The following is a 22210-nucleotide window of genomic DNA, read 5'->3' on the forward strand; positions in this document are numbered from 1 at the left end:
TCATGCGAAGGGTATGGAAAACATTTGTGAACTCCGACACATCTTGGTCCATTCCCTGCCGTAGCGTGGTCCACTTTATGTATTTATCTTCATAGCTCCCGATAGGGTAGTATTGTTCCTTGATGACATATTTGAAAGAATTCCAAGTGGGTATGACTGAAAATAGTGAGTATTCCCTCTCGTCCTTTTGTTCACAGTAGTTTTCCCATCAGTCCTTGACATGTGGGGCAACTTTGAGGAGTGCAAAAGTAATCTTTTCCCGATTGGAAAATTCATGAACTGAAAAATATCCTTCCAATAGATTTAACCATCTATCTACGGTGTCTGCATCTATCTGTCCTTCAAATATGGGAATGTCAAAGTTAACTTGTACCTTAAAAGGAATGGCGCCTCCAGAGTGGTTGTTGGATGAAGATGTGTCGCATGTGGGTAGCCGCCGAAGGATCTGGGCAAAGTTATCTGTTAGATCCCTATAATACTAGTGATTACCCCATTACTATTGTAGTTGTATCCCTTATTAATATTGTTGTGTCCCTATTGTCCCCATATTGTTATTACTGTGCCCCATTGAATCCCTTTATTGTTATTTTTGTGCCTTTATATTATTATTGTTAGGTCGGTTGGGTTATATTGTGACTCCTTAGACTCCTATATATAGAAAGGAGGTTTTGTCATTTGAATTATCAAGGAATCATTCATTTGTGTAATGTAAAGGAGGTTGTCCCCTCGAAGAGGCTGAATTCTAAGGCGTTGATCTATCTTTTCTATCTCTTTGTGAGTTGGTTTCATAGCATTTGGTATAAGAGCTTTTGGATTCTAGGGTTTCGTTGCTCCAAATAGGTCATTGTGGAATTTTTGCTATAACTCTTTTTTTTTTTTTTTGCGACGTTTCAGAAGCGAAAAAAAACCCATTTGAGACGAAATCAAGCTGAACCTCGGGTCCGAATTTCAAAGCTTTTTGCGCTATATTTGCGGAGATATGATCTGAGAAGTTGGTTTTTTTGAGACTCCTGAATTACATTCCAAACAGGTGACCTAGGGAAAATTGTCATAACTTTCTTTCTGAGCATTGGATTGAAATTTTGTAAGAAGGTACATCAAGAGGACGGACTGTAGTTTCTTGTACATATTTTTTAGAGCCAAAGGTCGAAACAGGGACATGTGGCACATCATACAAGTTCGCTCTACTAAACTAGTCTATAATCAGGTCACTGTGGGAGATTTGGCATAACTCTTCCTTGGAGAATCCAATTTGGATCAGACTGGTGGCATTGGAAAGAGGACACAAAGGGCTACTACAGGTCACAATTTCAAAACTGGATGATCTGAAATTACAGAGATACATCAGAGGCAATATCGAGCTCCTACAAAGTGAAAAAAGGTGTGTAGATTTTTTTAAATTCTTGCTTAAGCTTGGTTTGAAAAATTATTTTGAAGGAATTCAAAGGGCATAGTAGAGCATTATTATTGGTAACTGATGCCCTGAGGAAAGAAAATGCAAACACCTAGTAAGCAACCTGAAAGCTCTAGCATGACTCATGAAGAAGAGGAAGAAATGCTACATGATATATCAAAATTACAAGACCAAGTGCAACAAATGTCACTCTCACAAAAGCTAACAGAAGCTAATATAAATGGTGTGGAAGCTAAGATGAATGGCATGGAAGCTAAGATGGAAAATTTGAAGATAGATTTGAACACAAATTTGAAGACAAGCATGGCAGATCTGAAGACAGATTTGACAAATTTTCTACAAGAAATACTTACTAATGGTGAAAGGGTAGTAAAGGAAACTCATGATGCCAACAAAAGAAATGTTAATCATGATTTCATAGACTCTAATGTTGGATTGAAAACCCACCATATTCCAAAAATCGATATGAAGAAGTTTTATGGCAAGAATCCCGCAACATGGATATTACAGATGGAGCAATTTTTCGATCTCAATAATGTGCAAAACACACAAAAGGTACGTATTGCAACTTTATATTTGGAACCTAATCAGTTTGTATGGTATCAATGACTTTGCTCTCATAAACAAATTATCGCTTGGGCAATTTTTATGGAAGAATTGACAGCACATTATGAGGATACAAAAAGCAACACTTTTTTTAGCCAATTGATAAGTCTCAAACAAAAGGGTTCAATAATGGAGCACATTAAGGAGTTCCAAAAATTAAACATAAGGGTAAAAAATATTCTAGAGGAGCATAGGATTGATGTCTTCATAGGGACTTTAAGGGATAATATCCAACATGATGTTCGCTTTTGGTAACCTGATTCATTAGAGAAGGCATTCAGGTTAGCAAGAAAAATGGAAAGCAAAATTATGGCAACCAGGAAGCATACCACTCACAACTATAAAGATTGAAGTGTTGTTTCCCCTAGTCTTCCACAACCTATAAGGTTGACACCACAACAATTGGAAGAAAAAAGAGCAAAAGGGCTTTGTTACAGTTGTGATAGAAAATACACTAAAGGTCATAAGTGTGCTGAGAAGAAATTATTCTACATAGATTGTGAAGAGGAAGAAGAAAAGGAGCAAGAAAGGTCAAAAGAAGAGGATATACACTAGGAACAAAGCCTAGATAAAGAAGAAATGAATCCGACCATATCTTGTAATGCATTGGCTGGAATTACCACTCCTCAAACCATCAAGATAGAAGGACAAATCAAGAAGAAAAAGGTAATAGTGTTGATTGATTCAGGAAGTACCCACAATTTTATTCATTGTAAGGTAGCAAAAGAATTGAATTGCTTCCTATAGTCAGCACCAGAGTGTCAAGTGATGGTTGCAAATGGAGGAACAATAAATTGCTCTGGAAAGTGCCATAATATCAAGCTATCCATGGGAGAATATGTATTGACTAGCCCAATGCTTTCCATTCCAATGGGAGGTGCTGATGTTGTACTAGAAGTCCAATGGCTACAATCCTTGGGTACAATAGCTTTTAATTTTCAAGAACTTTTCATGAAATTTTCTGCAGAAGGAAAGGAAGTTGAATTAAGGGGTATTGCAGGGAAACCGGGAAAGATAATTAGCTCTAATGGTATGACAAAGATTCTAAAAAAGGAACAAAGAGGTGTAATTGCACAATTATGTTTGCTAGATGTTTCCACATTGAAATCATCTATTTCTCCAGATCTCCAAAAAGTCGTGGACAATCATTCCAAGGTATTTGAGACTCCCAAAGGTCTCCCATCTATTCGTGATCATGATCATGCTATTCATCTGATTCTAGGAAGTGTTCCTCCAAACATCAGGCCGTACAGATATCCCTATGCCCAAAAGAGTGAAATTGAACGTATGGTTGCAGAAATGCTAGAGGCTGGTATAATTCAACCTAGTCAAAGTTCTTTCTCTGCTCCCGTAATATTGGTGCACAAGAAGGATGGATCATGGCGCATGTGTCCGGATTATAGGGAGCTCAACAAGCTCACTATTAAAGATAAGTTTCCCATTCCTGTCATTAATGAATTACAGGATGAATTGCATGGATCAATTTACTTCACCAAGTTGGATCTTCGTTCAGGATATCATCAAATCAAAATGAAGACTGAAGACATTCCGAAAACAACATTTAGAACTCATGAGGGTCATTATGAATTTTTGGTCATGCCTTTTGGCCTTACCAATGCACCTTCTACATTTCAAGGTTTGATGAATTCCATTTTCAAACCCTTAGAAAATTTGTGTTAGTATTTTTTGATGATATACTAATATACAACAAGTCTTGGAAGGATCATGTTGAACATGTTGACAGGGTGCTACAACTATTGAAGGAGAAACAATTATATGCAAAAAGATCCAAATGTTTCTTTGGAGTACAAGAGGTGGAATATCTGGGTCATATTGTATCTCAAGAAGGAGTTAAGGTAGACCCTAGCAAAATTAAAGCCATTAAGGAATGGAAAATCCCCACATCCATAAAGCATCTGCAAGGATTTCTCGGGTTGACAGGGTATTATTGCAAGTTTGTTAAGAATTATGGGAGAATAGTAGCACCTCTAACAACATTATTGAAGAAAGATGCATTTTCATGGACTCTAGAAGAAACAAAGGCCTTCGAACATCTTAAAGAGGCAATGTGCGAAGCACTGGTCTTAGCTACACCGGAATTCACAAAAACCTTTATTGTGGAATGTGATGCTTCAGGAAATGGAATTGGTGCTGTTTTAATGCAAGATGAAAGACCCATTGCTTTTGAAAGTCGTCCAATCAAGGGAAAGTTTTTACACAAAGCTATTTATGAGAAGGAAATGTTGGCAATACTACATGCACTTAAGAAATGGCGACCCTACCTAATGGGAAGACACTTCAAGGTAAAAACGGATCATGATAGCCTTAAATACTTTTTAGAACAAAGATTATCCTCTGAAGAGCAACAAAAGTGGGTCACAAAGATGTTGGGTTATGGCTTTGAAATCATCTACAAAAAGGGAAACAAAATGTGGTGGCAGATGCACTCTCAAGAAAGGATGAGGATGTGGAAGCATTGTTGTGCGCCATTTCTATTATCCAACTAGATTGGATAAACGAAGCAAGGGAGGAATGTAAGAATGATGAAGAAGTGTGGGCACTTATTCGAAAGTTGCAACAAGATTCCAGTACATCTGATACATTTAGCTGGCAAAATGATTCGTTATGGTACAAAGATCGCTTATACCTCTGTAAGAATTCCCAACTCAAGCAAAAGATTCTTATGGAATTGCACACTTCTCCCTTAGGAGGGCATTCAGGATTTTAAAAACTTACCACAGGGTTAAGAAGGTATTTTTTTGGGATGGCCTTAAATCGGATATTCAAAAGTTTGTGGCGGAATGTTTGGTTTGCCAACAAAATAAAATTGAAACAATTAAGACCTCAGGTCTATTACAACCTTTATCCATTCCAAGCCAACGTTGGGAGGAGGTTTCAATGGATTTTACCACAGGTTTACCCAAGTCTGAGGGAAAGAGTGTCATCATGGTGGTAGTTGACAGACTTACCAAGTATGCACACTTTTGTGCATTATCACATCCATTTAAAGCCAGTACAGTTTCTACTGCATTTATGGAAACAATTCAAAAGCTACATGGAAACCCAAAGATTATTGTAAGTGATAGTGATCCCATTTTCACTGGAAATTTTTGGACATAATTATTTTCTTGTCTCGGTACTCAGTTAGCTCATAGCTCATCTTATCATCCTCAATCTGATGGGCAAACTGAGATAGTAAACAAATGTTTGGAAGGATATCTTCGTTGCTTTGTATCTGATAAACAGACATAATGGGTCAAATGGTTGCCTCTGGCTGAATGGTGGTATAACACTTCCTTCCATATAGCAACAAAAATGACCCCATTTATGGCACTTTATGGATATCAGCCATCATCCATCACATCATATTTAAGAGAAAATTCTAAGGTTCAAGCAGTGGAACATCACATCGAGCATCAACAAGAAGTCCTCCAACTCTTAAAGGATAACCTCGTGTTGGCGCAGAATAGAATGAAACAATAGGCAGATCAACATCGCAACGAAAGAAGTTTTGATGTAGGTGATTGGGTATTCCTACGGCTACAACCATATAAACAAATGTCGCTCAAGCAAGCTAAGAAGGATAATAAATTATCACCAAAGTATTATGGTCCATACAAGGTGTTGCAAAAGATTGGTACTATGGCATACAAATTGGAGCTTCCTGCAGCTTCTCGAGTGCACCCAGTTTTCCATGTTTCATGTTTAAAGAAGGTTATAGGCGACAAGCTCCCAGTTCAAACAATATTGCCAGAACTTGACGAGGAAGGAAAAATTATATTGGAACCGGAAGCAGTCACAGAAACAAGAACTCGACAGCTACGAAATCGATCAATTTCGGAGTATCTCATCAAGTGGAAGAACTTATCCACTGAAGATTCCACATGGGAGGATGAGAATTTTATATAGAAGCATCCAAAACTACTCAAGCGTTGAGGACAACACTTTTTTGAAGGAGAGGGGCATGTTAGGTCCCTATAATACTATTGATTACCCCATTACTATTGTAGTTGTATCCCTTATTAATATTGTTGTGCCCCTGTTGTCCCCATATTGTTATTACTGTGCCCCATAGAATCCCTTTATTGTTATTTTTGTTCCTTCATATTATTATTATTAGGTCGGCTGGGTTATATTGTGACTCCATAGACTCCTATATATATAAAGGAGGTTTTGTCATTTGAATTATCAAGGAATCATTCATTTGTGTAATGTAAAGGAGGTTGCCCCCTCGAAGAGGCTGAATTCTAAGGCGTTGATCTATCTTTTCTATCTCTTTGTGAGCTGGTTTCATAACATTATCCATCATCGTGTTCCTTTGTCCTTGAGGGCTTTCTTGAGAAATATTTTGAAAGTATCTCCTGCCCCCGTCTTTCTTTTCTTTCGCCATGGGAGGCCGTCGGGGTTGGCGATATTGGTCTTGCAAAGGTTCAACCAATTCGAGCCCTAATTCCTTATACCCTAACCTTGTTGGGGACATGCAAAGCAAAACAGAGAAAGAGCAGACTGATCTGATACCATTGATCGAGACTTATGTAGGAATGCAACAAAATACAGATATACACATAAACACAGCAATGCAGCAGAAATAAAACTTCATTTTATTAATATCAAAGAACCGAAATATGCTTACATACAGAAATGGAAATAAACTAGCTTAGGCGATGGTAGCTTATCTCTGAGAAGAGATGTGGCGACTGCATGCCTATGAACTGTGTTACAATGAGGCTCAAAGGCCTATTTATTATTGAGAAACAATGGAAAACCCTAAACATCAAAAACCCTAACCCTAGGGGATGAAGCACCAAAATTGTGGGCCCTGTTTGGGTAAATTGGTACATCAACTTCTTGGGGTCGTAACTTTGGCATACGATCTCCTTTTGGCTATCATAGTACCTCGTTTCAAAGATCTCAAAGAGTATGTCAAAATCAAATTGCAAAACCGGTTTGGGACTTTTCTAGACTCTCCACTTTCCCTAAAAATGTCTTTTAGTCCCTCAAAACAACCCCGAAAGTTTAAGACCCAAAAAATGCCAAAAATAGTAGGTTGTGCTACAATTGAGGAAACTAAAAAGAAACAACAGTGGGGGTCCAAGTGGAATAGGCGGGTGGCCACCAATATCCACCTGGATCACTTTTCCTGTGATTGAAGGCACTTGAGATGATTCTACTCGACCTTCCTTGTAGCCCTCATTAGCCTACAAGCTCAACCTTCATTGGAGCTACATTCTTGCAACCCTTGTCGACCAAGTGAGCTCCTCTCACTTGATGCCTAGCCTTATGCTAAAGCCTTCTTTAAATATATTTCCCAAGCCTTCTTAGGAACCCTCTAGACCTTAAGGGTTTGATCCTCTTTTCACTTAGGAATTAAATTTTAATTTCCTTTAAATTTTTCTTTTTGAATTTTAAACCCCATTTGGGTCTAAAACCCCTTCTCTTGGGTCTTTTGTTCACAAATTCCTTGTGTGACCAAAATTCTCACAACCCCCAATCTGGGCTTGTGGAATACCTCCCAAGCTACACATTTCAACACTCTTTATTCATAACATTCAACATTTCTAATCTATCCATCTTGGAAATCTCAAGATCGCTTAATTCAACTTATTCTCTAGTATTGTTATAAAATTCTTGTGATGGCATAGAATAAATGGGATCCAATTCTTCAATATAATTCACACATTCAAAATCATTAATATCTTTGCTATTATCATAGTTTTGATTTCTAGGACAATCCATTTCTTGTGTGATTCATTACAAGGTAAACACCTATGAATCCCTTCCTGGTTGATCATATTAGATGATGCAAGGGTATTAGGAACCTTTTATTTAATGGGATGTCTATTATTGTTCCATCCTTGATTTTTCCTTTGACAATTGTTATTATATTAAGGATTTGGGGGTAGGGAATTTTGTTGTTGAACCCTTCTCCTTTCTAGTATTGTGACCTTATTCAAGATAACAACTTGGGCTTATAGAATCTTGGTTGTGGCTTGGTAAAACTTCTGAGATAAGGCCATTATTGGATCTTGACCAAGTCTAGCACTGCTCATGGTACTTAGGCTTAGTTTCTACTTTAGTGTGAGGAGCATGGAAATGCTATACTTTAGAGGCCAAGAGGTTTTTTTCAATCTTAGCATCCCATTCTTGTGCTTCTATAAGGGTCTTTGAGGATTTGTCCCTAAGCATGAATCCAAATTTCCCTTCAAAAGAATTCATGTATTATAGAAGAATGACACCATATTCTAGCTTGATGTCATCAAGATTTGTTTTAATAATTTGTCAAATATTTCATCAAAGTTTCTTATAGTTTCATTATCTTTTTCCTTCATCTCATTGAGTTGTGTTAACAAATTTATATCATCTTTCTTAGTTCCCCATCTTTTCGCTAAAGCTACATGGAAGTCTTTTTATGACTTAATTCCCTTATTAGGAAGCATATTCTACCATATTCTTGCGTTTTCTATTAAATATGTAGAAACAACGTCTTAACAACATCATCATGATCATTGTCAACAAGATGGGATTAAAAGAATGCACAGAGTCAAGTGATTTTAAGTAGAAATGATATTATTTCCAAAATTCATAAGTAACCACTTATCAAAATTCTCAAACATGTTGTGAGGGTAACGTTGAATTGTAGACATATCTAGAGGCTTAAAGGCATTCGTAACCCATGGTTAATCCAATGGAGTAAAAGGTAGGGGATTACCAAAGAGGGATTTTACTACAGGAGAGTTCTATGGAACATTTCTCTTATAGAACTTAATAGTATTAACATATTTTTGTATAGGTATAAGGTTTGTGTTTCCAATGCTTGGGATATTTGAAATGGAGTCATCATATAAGCACACTAGATTAGGCTTCAATGTAAGCTCATCAAAACATGTTGAATTGTAGACTTTAGATTTCAAAGGAGAATAACTAGTTATTCCCTAACATTGGTGCAAAAATGTTATGACAAAATCTAGTGCCTTAATGCAAATCCTTTCACAAGGCCCCAGGGTGAGTGTAACATGAAAATGTAACCACTATCAACTAAGTAATCACTTTTGTCTCTTTAGTGAAGGATAAATCCAATGCAAGGGAGGCTTTCCTTGTAGCTTCAAATAATCTTTAAGCAAGAGGTCGTCAAATCTAACACCTCCTATATTAACTAATAATACCACCACTAAGGTATAGAAATCAAAACAAAGACAAGGTGGTTTACTAATAACAATTTATGGTTTTGAGTGTGTGAAGTCTCCAAGAATATATATGATGTTTACTAAGTCAATATAGCTCAAAGAGGGTACCCTAAACACTAAAAGAAAGAAAAACCACTGATGTTGTAAAAGTATTATGTGAAGGATGTTGAATCATAGAAATAACAAAAGTCACTATAACAATAAATAAAATATCCCTTGAATAGATTATATGCCAATGAAAATTAAGGATGAAACAAAAATTAAATTAGGGTTTAAACAACTAATTAATTTTAGAAATTAAATAGCACATAACATCCCTAAAATGAAATACATCTAGCACTGAGACGATCACAAAATAATTCAAAAATGCAATATATGATGATCAGAGCTACTTCTAACCATCCAAATGCTCAATAACCCTTCACATCTAGCTTATTTATGGTTGAAAATTAAAATATAGTTGTTACAAACCCTAATTTAACCTTAAAACATAAATATAAGATAAAATTTGAGTTTAATGATTGAGTATTAGGAGTAAGGCTTATGCCTACTATTTCTTTTGGGCACATGGAGTTAAACTAAGGACTCTTTTGAATAAATGTAAAGAGATATAAGCCCAGAGGTTTAGCTCAATTGGCCAAGTTCCTGTTGCTAAAGCCCCTCGCTAATGGAGGTCACGAGGTCAAATCTCCTCAACGCCCTCAGGGTTAGGCTCTTCTATTAAGCTAGTGGGATGTGATCCCTTCGGGTGGATCTTCCTAGATATTTCCTATGGAAAAAAAATAAAAAATTGTAAAGAGATATAGGGTCATAACTAGGGTTGTCGACTATTAATCCTAGAATATCCTTCTAATACTTTTATAAGATTTCAAGACAAAATCAAAGAAATATTTTCCACTAGAAGTCTTCATGGGGCTTAAAAGAGGATTCATCTAAAAATAATATAAAGAGAATGCATCCTCACCACTAGATAAGAACATTTCCACTTAATACATTCAACAAATAAATACTCAAGACCTAGAAGACTTACTCAAAAAAGCATTTCCCATCCAAAAACCGTAGCCATGAAACATCCATTAACATTGAAAAATTATCCACAAATCATCTCTATAAGAGGTCACACCAGTTATTCATCCATAGTTAAATATAAGAGTAGACAAGCAGTGATATATCTCCACAAGTAGAAATGTTTCACAACTAAGGAGTGCCCCTCTTATTTATATGAGAAATCTAGCACTTCATCATCCACTACAAGCCCTAAAACATAAAAATATAACTTTATCTCCCATAAACCCTAGAGATAAAGAAATTATACATAATATAATCCATGACACACAAGTAGATAAGTCTCAAAACCCCCATCTATGCCTCATAATGAGAGATAATACCCGAAATGCAAGTCCTCTCCATCATAAATGTGCTCCAAGGCGACATGTGTGGCATAAATGATCATCAAAAGGTGGATGACTCACTCCAAGTGGCAAGTTCAAATAGTGAAACATTGCCACCGGTAGTCACAATATTTCATCTCCAAGGATCACATCAAGCTCAAAAGGTGTGATTTCATGCTCAAGAGGTGTCCAATCATCAGGTAAAATCCCATGTCCATCATTAAGGTGCTATGTCAAGGTATAGGTGCAATGTCCCCTCTATATGTTGTGATAGCCAAACTTGGCTCACGAGTTAATTATCCAAAAGATTTGGAATATAAAAATATCCACAAGGATAGTAAATATATAAATTGTATGAGTAAAACTAATGATGATATGGATTCCAAATGAGACTCCATATATACAAGAAAAAAGTCCCCTTTCATAAGAAGTCATGTGTTTTCATTGAGACATGCCATTTCAAGTGTCTCCTTATTAATTATGAATTATGAATTATTTATCATTTATATTAGTTAGCTATTTATGTTATTTTTGTTTATAATATTACATGTCATTTCATGTGTATCCTAATTAATTATGAATTATAAAATATTTATTATTTATATTATTTAGCTATTTTTGTTATTTTTTCTTATAATATTAGCTCCCTCTTAGAAATGCTTCGTCCTCAAAGCAGATTGATGAAAAAGCTTTACATCTCTAATTGTCGCTTTTAATATCATCACTGATTCTTTGGTTTTTTATGTTGTTAAGGTTGATGACACAATATGGTATGAACTTCTAAGCACAGAGAAGAATTGTTGAACCAAAATATGATCTAACCATCCCAATTTGATCCTCTATGTAACTTGTGGTTATTGACAACTGAGATGAATTATTGTTATGAGACTTAATTTCACGGAGATCAATACTTTTTAGAACAATAGTCATTTTTTTCATTCTTAATGATGTGTGTACATTGATTGGTTAAGGTATATGCTTTTACGATGAAGATGTCAAGAAGATATTTTTGTAATATGATTTTACTTTATCGTGCTTGTAGCATTTTCTTGGTGTATTTTCGGTGTAAGATCTTCTTCGCATACTGATGTCGTTGGGTTATTTGATGGAGCTTCACTTGTAGTTTCCATTGTTTGTACTGTAACATACAAGAATGTCTTTACTTCAATTGGATTGACAACTTTTTGAGTGTGAGATTAATGGAATTTGTATTGGTTTCCTTCTCCTCAACTTGGACCTTTCGACATGATGACTTCTTATGTTTTTTAAGCTTCTTAATTTGTATAAGTATTTTTTTCATTGTGGTCCATGAAATTTCTTCAATTTTGTCTATGACAATTTTGCCAACTTCTTTTTACATATTTTGCACTGAATTTTGATTTTCTTGAAGGACTACTTTTGATATATATTTAAGGTTTTCTAGTGTCACTAAAGTTGCCTCCAACGTGCATCCTATAATGTTATTTTTTTCTTCTTATAGGAAAATATTAAGACCCTCTTCTTCATATTTACGATGAAAATCCCTAGTGCATTCATCCAGTGGGATCCTAGAACTATCACTATCATCACAAAATAAAAATTTAATAGTGAATTGCAAGATAAAGATAATCTCCAATACTCAATTATAAATTACTTATGTCAAATTGTTTTTATCCACCACATCTATCGTTTCAATTATATTCAACTCAAAAATCACCAAATGGTTTGCACACTTGGTACTAATATAATTATTATCTTGAGTAGGTGTAATAGAGATAATAACATCCTTTTGTACAAGTGTTCTTTTCATTATATATAGTGCGAAATAGTTTTTTGAAAAGTTTTAGGAAATCTTCCACTACTAGCCTCCATTTTGATTTATCAATATTTCTTCATAATAAGTGAGTGTACAACATGTCTTCGTAATGAGTGAATGTAGAAAGTGGCAAAGACGCACTTCTTCCATATGCCTTCAATGTGTAATTTGACACTTGTTACACACACACACACACACACACACTTACATACTTTTAACTCCGTGTTTGATCTCCTCCATGAAAAAAGATAAAACTTACCATTCATGTAAAAGGATATTTGTGTTTATTTACCTTGCAAATACCATGGTCAATAAACATGGGTTTCCTAAACCATGAGCTTGTAAACCACCAATCATGAACTAATTATAGAATGTTTCTTCTACGCACTCTTAAAGATACTAGTACAATTCACTTTTTTACTTTCTCATATCTAGTTATTAACAATGCTTGGAAACTTTTTATATATCAATGATTTTAGTCATTGTCCTTACCTTTTTAATTTCTCTTATTTCTTAATTATAAGAATATGAGTGGCCAAAAGCCTAAATATGGTTAAGGACTAAGAGAATATGGAGAAACTCTAATATTTTTTAGAATGGCTAAAAAATCTATATGGCCAATGAGTAGAATAAAAAAACGAGGCTCTGATACCAAATGTGATAGTCAAACCTAGCTCAAGAGTTAAATATCCAAAAGATTTGGAATATAAAAATATTCATAAGGATAGTAATTATATAAATTGTATGAGTAAACATGATATGATGATATGAATTACAGATGAGGGTCCATATATATACTAGACATAAGTCCCCTTTCATAAGTATCATCTTTTCATTGAGAAATGTCATTTGATATGTCTCTTCATTAATTATGAATTAAAAATTATTTATTATTTATATATTTATGTTATTTTTATTTATAACATAGACAATGTCCCATATCTAAGGAGTGAAGATGTGTCTCATGAGGCATGTCATGTCATCAATAAGGCCAACGCTCATCATAGAAGGTCCAAAGCCCATCATCAAGGTTGCAACATTCATCATCAAAGGTAGGTTGTGACAACAAATCATCATGTCATCTAAGGCCCAACACCCTGCAAATGGTATGCAACATTCTCAATGAAGTGTAAAAAAAGGATTGGCAATGTCCTCCAAAGGAACATGTCAGTCCAAGCATTATCAATTAGGGGCTACAAGAATCAAGTCAAACCAACATATAGATAAGAGAATGTAACATAAAAAGGTGAGTCATGTTTAATGTAAAAGCCACTGAGTAGATCACATTAGGTATCATCTTCAAACTTCACACTAAATGATTTTATGCAATTTTTTAATTTAGGTATTGGAGGACCATCATTAAACCCTATTAGGTGTGTTGATACTTGAGAATTAGACTATTTCCCAAGAAACCAATCAAGATGTATGCGACAATGGTATGACTTGGGGTTTACTTCATGGGAATGGTGCCTTTGACATGCAATGCCATATATGATGTTCATCTCCATGAAATCCTTATGGAGAGCTTCATGCATTAAGATACCCTTTCATCAAAATTGTGTTTTTCCACTCCTTTCTTACATTTTACTCATTCCTTGTTTTAATTTGCAAGCCCCTTTCGATATATATGCATTTCATTGTATAGGGGTTGGAATAATTAAATTGAGTCATTTCTTTTGTTATGTGTCCATTGCATTAGGATTTAAGGTGATGGCCTCATAGTGATGGGGTAGAGATCAAGCTTTTTTTACTTTTGACTCATCATTAGTATCTCTTTATTTTCTTTTGCATTTTGAAATTTATATCATGCTCTCTCTTTGTTTCTATATAGTTGCATCAACCTCAAACAACCTAGCCTCTTCTTCCCATAGGAATATAACATATGAACATTTTGGGGTGCATGTAACAACCAACCCAAAAGAAAGGACAATTGAAGGAAAGACAATGGAGTTTGTTAAGTCTAGAAAGGACATGGCCATGTAACCCTTATCAAAGCCCCTAGTAGTACCCTTCTCCCCAAGAGTGGTAACACTTGGCTAGAATACATATAATGGTCACCAAGGTGAAACAGAGCAAAAAAAACTTAACTTTTGAGCATTATGATTCATTATTTGATTCCAACCCATGATCCTTAAATGAAAAATACATTAAACACTTCATGTAGAACAATGGCTAATTTATGGCATGTGTTGGGTTAGCATCATCATCAAATGAATGAGAGGAGCATGATATATGAGAAATCTGTGGTTTACTATCTATGGAGAATGATGAAAATCATCACTAAGATCATTGTTTGTAATGTAGATCATTAAAAAAAATCCTCTAATTAATCCTAGATGTAGGTAACAAGACTCACCATGATGATGATTTTGGCATTCCTAATGTTTATAAAGTTTGTCAAACAAATAAATGGAAATACACTAAAACTTCTTAATGTCCATTATATTGGGGAAATGAAAGTACCAAGGTCATTGTAATTTTGGTAAGATTTATAAAGCAATGAAGTTGTAAATTATAACCTAAGTAATGTTTTATAATATTAAGAAGGCGGCAATCTAAATGAGATGATTTTCATTCTCATCCAACATACAAATTCACTATGAAAGTCATGAATATTGGTTATGATCTTGGTAATACTTATTCTTTCTTTAATCTCATAATGTTCAGAAAATGACTTTGATCAACCAAATTAGAATTTATAATATTTTTAGTATTTCACCTTTTTAATAATAATTTCTTCACAAACTATGTAAATTTAATATTTAATATTATCCATATTAATAATATAATTGTATTTTTTTTTTTTTTTTTTTTTATATATTCCAATAGTCAAGAAAAACCTCAAGTGCAACTCTATTCAAGATGCTAGGGAATATTGTCCATATTAATAATACAATTGTATTTTTTTAAATTCTAATAGTGAAAGAAAAATCTCAAGTCAAACTCTATTCAGGATGGTAGATAGTTTTATTCATTAATTTGAATAATAAAAAGAAAAAATACAAAAAAACAAGGAAACTAGTGATCCCATCGACTATATCAATCTAGTGTACGTTAATTAGACATAAATTACGTACGTTCTTAAAAAAAACCATAGTCCATTGGAATAACAATCAAAGACGCCTCAAAGAAGCAAAAAAATTCAAACAAAAAACTTTCCCTCACATTATAAATCCTTGACATAAAGAATTTCGATCTTACTGAATTTGCCGGAACCATTCCAATTTGAAATGTTCATCTTAAGTTATTCTCTTACTTGTATATATTGACAATCAAAAGTAGTCTTAGTATTCCAGCCTTCCAATGATTTGCTGCAGATACAAAAAATGCCCTCTGAACTTTCAGAAGCTTTTGGGCACATCATTGCAATTTTAATAACATGGAACAAACACTGCGGTGCATATGCACCCACAAGTGCTCCTTACAAAAATCGAAACGATTGACCAAATTCGATAGTCAATTTATACCCTTGCTCTTAAACCTGAACTTCAAAATACAATGTTGACATCAATCAAACTTATTCCCCATAACCCTCTGGTAAACATGAACATTAGCTGGCCTTGTAGCGACCTCGACGCGACTTTCGTTGCTTATGGCGAAAACGAGGGAATAGCAAACGCCGAAGTTGTCTCTCCGCAGCATCTCCAGAATTAGCCTGCAAAAAATCATGAATCAAGTGGATACAGGGTTTAGCTCTGTGTTGTTTATCCCCGATGCTCCATTCAAAATGAAATTGTAAAATAAATCAAACCGAATGCAAAAAACATCAAACCACATATCCCACTCAAAAACATTTTGATGGACTAATCAAATCAGCCTTGCTATTTTTACTGAAAAAAGATCTTAGTGATTTCTTTACTTGAACTCAATGCCGGCAACTTGAGCAAACAAGAAAATGTGAGGAGAGGAAAGGAAGTAAAGGAGAAAAGGTAATGCTGTTGCCATAAAAAAGTGCCCCAACTCATGAAGGGTCACCACTTCCTAAATTAATGGTACGAAAGGCTACATGATCCACAGTTGAAAGACTTTAGAGTGGATCATAAACCCATAAAAGGAACTAATCCCATGAGAAATTTTATAGAACGCAATAAGATTGCATTAATATGAAATATAGTAAGTTCTAACCAACATCAGCATACACACTCGTTTAAACTATCATCATTTCATGAGCTCTGTAGTGGATATAATCTGACTGTCCTGATCGGACAAAAATGTGGAAGATGCTTGACAATTATAGGGTATGAACAATGCGAACTGTTTAACCCACCTCGGTTCTCCTCTCGAAACTCTCTTCAAGAGCTTGTGCTTGGCTTGGGTGATGCACAACTGAGAAAAGAATTGTGGGTCAAACAACAGAAGAAACAGCAGAGCAATCCTTAATTTGTCAGAACAAGGAAGAGTGAGAAGACAAATGATGGTCCAGGATAAGCAATGTGAGAGCCAGATCAGTTGGGAGCAGAACTTTCTTATAGACGAAGACACAATCACGGAGGCTTCAAGGAAAACAGTAGTAACTTTTTATTCTAGTCACCTATACAAAAAAGTAATATCTCAGCAGAGGAGAATTAATGCTTCTTTGGCATCCAAATATGGGATGAATGGGGTAAGAACTAAAAAAAACTTACTTGTAGAGTCATTGCTTGAGGGTTTGACACTAATGCTTGTTTCATATCTTTGCTTGATTGAGAGTCAAGAAGACCAAAAGTATTCTGCAGCATCCATTGGCTGTAATACCACAGATCTTGATCCTTTCAGTTAGTCCTCTCTGGCCAAGTCTCCTAGTATTGATCACAAAACCAGTGCAATAGCTTGTTGCCAGAAGGTGCCTCTCATGATCAAGTTCTCAAATCTTGATATTAATAACTAGATTGCAGACTCAAACTCAGTATTGGGGTTGCTAACTAGTGTTTGAACTCTGATTGTCTGTGGCTCAAAGGAGTGTGGCAGCTATGTTTTCTCATGGATCTCAAAATAATGCATTGTGGTTTTTGCTTGATGTTTCTGGGATATGGTTGTCTCCTTGTATAGCTGACACGTATTCTTCAGCTGAAGAAATGATACTATCTTTTGTTATTTAAGGCTTTTACTTTGGGTGGCCCTCCTCGGCCCCTGCCATTGATGTGGAAAGAAGGTTTTTGTAAAGGCCTGTAACTGTTCTTCCTTCATCATGATCACCATAGAAATTGGATACATCACACAGAACTTCATGACGTATGATAAAACGAAGAAACTTCACACACAAATAATCAAATTCAGAAGAGACATCTAGCACATATATGCGAAACATCACCATGTAGCATTTATATAATGTTTAATCTCAACTGAACAGGGCTTAATTCAATACATCACCATGTATTGAAAATACTATTATCCAGAAATGAACATCAAGAAGGTAAGATCATCATGCCATGTGTCCTGTCCTCCATCTGCCACATCATTGACCTGCCACCTGTACTTCCACTTCATTCTGCCATGTCTGGGGTCCACTCACTTGAGAAACACAGTATCCTGCCTTTCTCTTAAGTGGTTGCCTTGGGAAACCCCGAATACCTGGATATCTAGATAATCTTGAAGCCTGGTTAAATCTGTATAATCTGGCATCTGCCTGTTCCAAGTTCCAACTGCTCATTAAGTAAGCACACCCTGGATAAGTCCGAATGCCTGGATGCCTTGAAGCCATCCCTACTTGCTAAAACTGCCTTCACTTGAAAACAACTTTTCTCTTCATTCCTTGGGAGTTTGAGCAAGTGCCATACACTATTGGAAAGCTCTTTGAGAGGGCTGTCTAATCAAACACTTTGCATGCTCTTTTGATCAAGATAATGTTGGAAAAATGTCTACAAAGCATTGTATTCAAAACCAGCCGGTTCATTAGACTGAGCTATCCAACTAGTAGAAAAATAAGTTTCAATCCTTGTGGGATAGGGTTTCTGGGTCTAACTGACCAGTTTATGACACAATCGGCTGGTTTTCCCATAAACTGGCCAATTTATTGCCAGGCCAGCCACGGATCCCACAAAATGCAGTTTTGTGAGTTTTGAAGTGGTTTTGAGGGAAACTTGGGGCTGTTTCCCTCCAAAAATAGCCCCTCCAAGAAAACCATGCTTCCCCTTTCATTTGCCTCACACATCTCAACCCTAGCAATGTTGGCAATCAATGGTAATGTTAAATTCTCCTTTTACTTAAATTTTTAAAATTACCATGAAATGACTCAGGATGTTTGAGAGTGGTTTCAACCTCATTGGATTTCATATAGAGAAACTAGAATTTTAGATTTCACCCAAAATTCAACAGGCTTAATGGTTTTCAGGATTTCATGGTTTGGGGGTTTGCAATGTTTCCATTTGATTCTATCATGCATGAGGGTATGGGATTGGCATTTGATCAAGACCATGAAGCCCTTTAAGTACCTTGGTCTTGGTAACATTGATTGTTGAACTTTGTTGATGTTGTTGGTATTGATTGTTGAACTCCTCTAGCATGGCCTTAACAAAAATGTACCCTTCACTCAAAGGAAAATAATTGATTAAGCATGCTAAGCTTCTTCTACCACATTATAAGATCAAGGAGATGAACCATTCACTCAAACCAAAATCATTGGTTAGGCATGTTAAACTTTTTCAATTTCTGTCATATTATAAGGTTGAGCAATCCAAGTCTGAAGACTTTGAGCAAGATGATGTTTATGTATCTCTTGTTAACGATCCCATTTCTAGTAGCGTTCGATCAATGATGAGTTTCATGAGTGATCATGTTTATTAGTGATTTGTAGTTTTGATGTCTAGTTTTGTTGCTACTACTACCACTACTACTGAGGCTGCAAAGGAATTTAAGGAGTCCTCAAACTCAGACCCAGATTATTTATGTAGCTCATGTTGATGATCCCATGTCTAGTAGTGGTGATGAGTTTTGATCACGATGAGGAGTGATCATGTTGACAACTGATATGTAGACTTGTAGTAGGCCAGTGGCCCCATAGTGTTAATTTTGGAATTCAATGGTATGTTTTATGCTTTAGAGCGATTTTACTTCAATTTCTTTATTAGCCCAATATCAATATCCAGTTTAGCAATCACATAAACATGTAAGTAAAATGTTGATAGAACATAAACATAAACAGTGGAAGACGAGCCAAGACAAGAGGACACAAGATGTGGCACCAGCCAGGGACAAACCCCAATGTGGGGAAACCCTTGATCAATTCTTCTTATAGTCTTCAATAATTCAGCAGAGAGAGTACAATTTACAAATCTGATATTTTATAACAGCAGTAAAAGAGCCCTAACTAGAAAAGTCAACACTGGTCAACAGGGCAGATTTGACCCTCAACAATTCGGTCACCTTCAGTCAATTTCGGCCTCCAAACAATGAAATGAATCAACCCTCAAAACAATCTAAAATTGGTCCAGTCAAAATCTGGTCAAACAGTCAACCTGTGGTCAACCCTAGTTGCAGTCAATGCTGATCAAAGTCAATGTTTAGCCTCGATTTTTGTGCCCAGAAATGTGGCCTGCCCAAACAGAGGTAGCCCTCAAAAAACACAGTCAAAGGAGGTCAATGCATGACCAATGCAGTAAAAAAAGTTTCCTGAAGTTTTCGGTCAAATCTGGTCAACGCAGAGACATCATAAAAACAGCCTTTCCTTTTGACTTGTGGAGAGAGAGAGAAGCCCATAAATCTGTACCCAATCAATGAGGAGAGAGAGAGAGATGTGTGAAGTGTGTGTGTGTGTGTGTCCAAATTAGGCTAAGTCACCTTTTATTTATATGCCACGTTGAGGATGAATAGGCATGACTGTTGGGCTTCTGAGCCTACATAAGTTCGCTGATCGACCATGACAATTTGTCCATAATCAAAATAAATTCATAACTTCATTTGGACATGTCAGAATCAGATGATCTCTAGATCAATCCTACACCTCCCAGAGAGAGGAATCCAAGAAAAATATCAGCTGCCATAAATAAGATGATCCATGTGGAGTTTGGCCCTAGTTTCCAGTTTTAACACTCTCTCTCAACTAAGGAGAACTCCATCTGCCAATCAGTACTATCTCTGCCATCAATGCATTGCTCTGCTGAACTATGAAGAAGAAGAAGTGATTGAGAATGCATCATACCATTCTCTACTAACCTGAAGTCAATCCCAATCAAAAGAGAGTGTTTCATACCACTCTTACTGACCCGAAGTCAGTTCCAATCAAAAGGGAGTGTCTCATACCACTCTTACTGACCCGAAGTTAGTTCCCATTGATCCCAGATCAATATCAGTCATCCTAGCATAGGGAGTACGGTAGTACACGATGCATCCACTAGTAGTATTATGGTCCCTAGCCTCATTTCCCTACCCATTGGCCAGATGAGAGGTACTTCCCATGAGTCCCACACTGCATGGGTAGGATGTCTCAGTAGGAGAAGGATGAAACACACATCCTGCGTACATGTTGCCAAGGGGTATCGCAGGGGAAGGCTGAACCACTCACCCTATACATAGCAAACCACTAGGGGAAGGCTGAATCATTCACCCTATGGTTGCTCACCGCTCCAAGAAGTACCCCAATCCCCCCGGAGCTCCCAGAGCTCAATGTCCATCTCATACAGGACCCTCATAAGAGGGTCTCTCCACGACTCCAAGTCGTTCTTGGAAGGCCAAAAATTTGACCTTCCCCAAGGGCTTTGTCAGAATACCGACGACTTGATCATCAATCCCAATGTGATGGAACCTTATTGCTCCTCGTTGTACCATATCCCGAATAAAGTGGTACCTGATATCTATATGCTTGGAGTGATCATGAAACACAGGATTCTCTGATAATTGAATCCCACTCTGGTTGTCGCAGAGGATCAGAATGGTATCCAACACATGTCCAAACAGTTCACTGAAGAGCTTCCTCAACCAGACAGCTCCAGAGGAGGCCATACTAGCAACTATGCATTCAACCTCGACAGTGCTCAAGGCAACCGATTTCTACTTCCTGCTCATCCAAGATATCAAGGCAAAACCCAAAGAAAAGTAGCATTCAGTAGTGCTCTTGCGATCCACCACACTACCAGCCCAATCAACATCAAAATAACCATGCAGCCTCACATTTTTAGCATTGTATCTCAGTCCATGAGTGATTGTGCCCCGAAGATATCTCAGAAGATTCTTGGCAACAATCCAATGTATATGATGAGGCTTAACCATGTATTGGCTCATTGTGTTAACTGCAAAACATATGTTCGGATGGGAGTTCACCAAGAACATCAGTGCTCCTATGAGTTGACGATACTCAGAAGCATTTCCCAATTCAGGTCCAGCAGCACTACCACATAACTTCTTCAAGTTAAGTTTCATCGGGGTAGTCACAGGCTTGCAGTCCATCATCCCAAATCTTTCCAATATCTTCACAACATATTTTCCTTGAGAGAGGAAAATTTCACCTGGCTTTTGCCAGACCTCCAACCCTAGGAAGCAGTGCATTGGTCCTTCATCTCAAATTTAGAAGCCAGCTCCCTCTTACATTTGTGAATGAGAGGGTTTGCACCTGTCAAAAAGAGGTTGTCCACATAAAGTACCAAAATGAGAGGTTTATCATTTTCAACCTTAAAGTAAAGGTTAAGAACGGCTTCACTTCTAGTGAATCCCAGCTTCATTAGATAGCTATCGATCCTCTTATACCAAGCCTGGGGTGCTTGCTTCAATCCATAGAGGGCTTTCTTCAACCTGTATACATGAGATTCCCGATCATGAACCTCAAATCCCTCAGGTTGTTCCACATAGACTTCCTCTTTGATCGAACCATGCAAGAAGGCGGTCTTGACATCCATCTGATGTAGGTTCC

General features: G+C 36.4%; 1 protein-coding gene across 2 annotated transcripts in view; it reads right to left on the reverse strand.

Annotated features, from left to right (window-relative positions):
- Window positions 1–15529: 15529 nt before the first annotated feature.
- The window catches only part of LOC149153483 (uncharacterized protein At3g49140-like), a 297229-nt gene continuing 290548 nt past the window's right edge, over window positions 15530–22210 (reverse strand). For both annotated transcript variants that reach the window (XR_016262519.1, XM_089439338.1), the window contains one exon: window positions 15530–16045. Coding sequence is in view for 1 of the 2 variants with exons in the window: in XM_089439338.1 (XP_089295464.1) it covers window positions 15941–16045 (105 nt within the window). In the remaining variant the exon portion in view is untranslated. The remainder of the gene's footprint in view (window positions 16046–22210) is intronic.

This window comes from Pinus tabuliformis, chromosome 9 (genome assembly GCF_031772625.1).
Source record: "Pinus tabuliformis cultivar Carrire ecotype Pingquan chromosome 9, CPIR1, whole genome shotgun sequence".
Lineage (NCBI taxonomy): Eukaryota > Viridiplantae > Streptophyta > Pinopsida > Pinales > Pinaceae > Pinus > Pinus tabuliformis.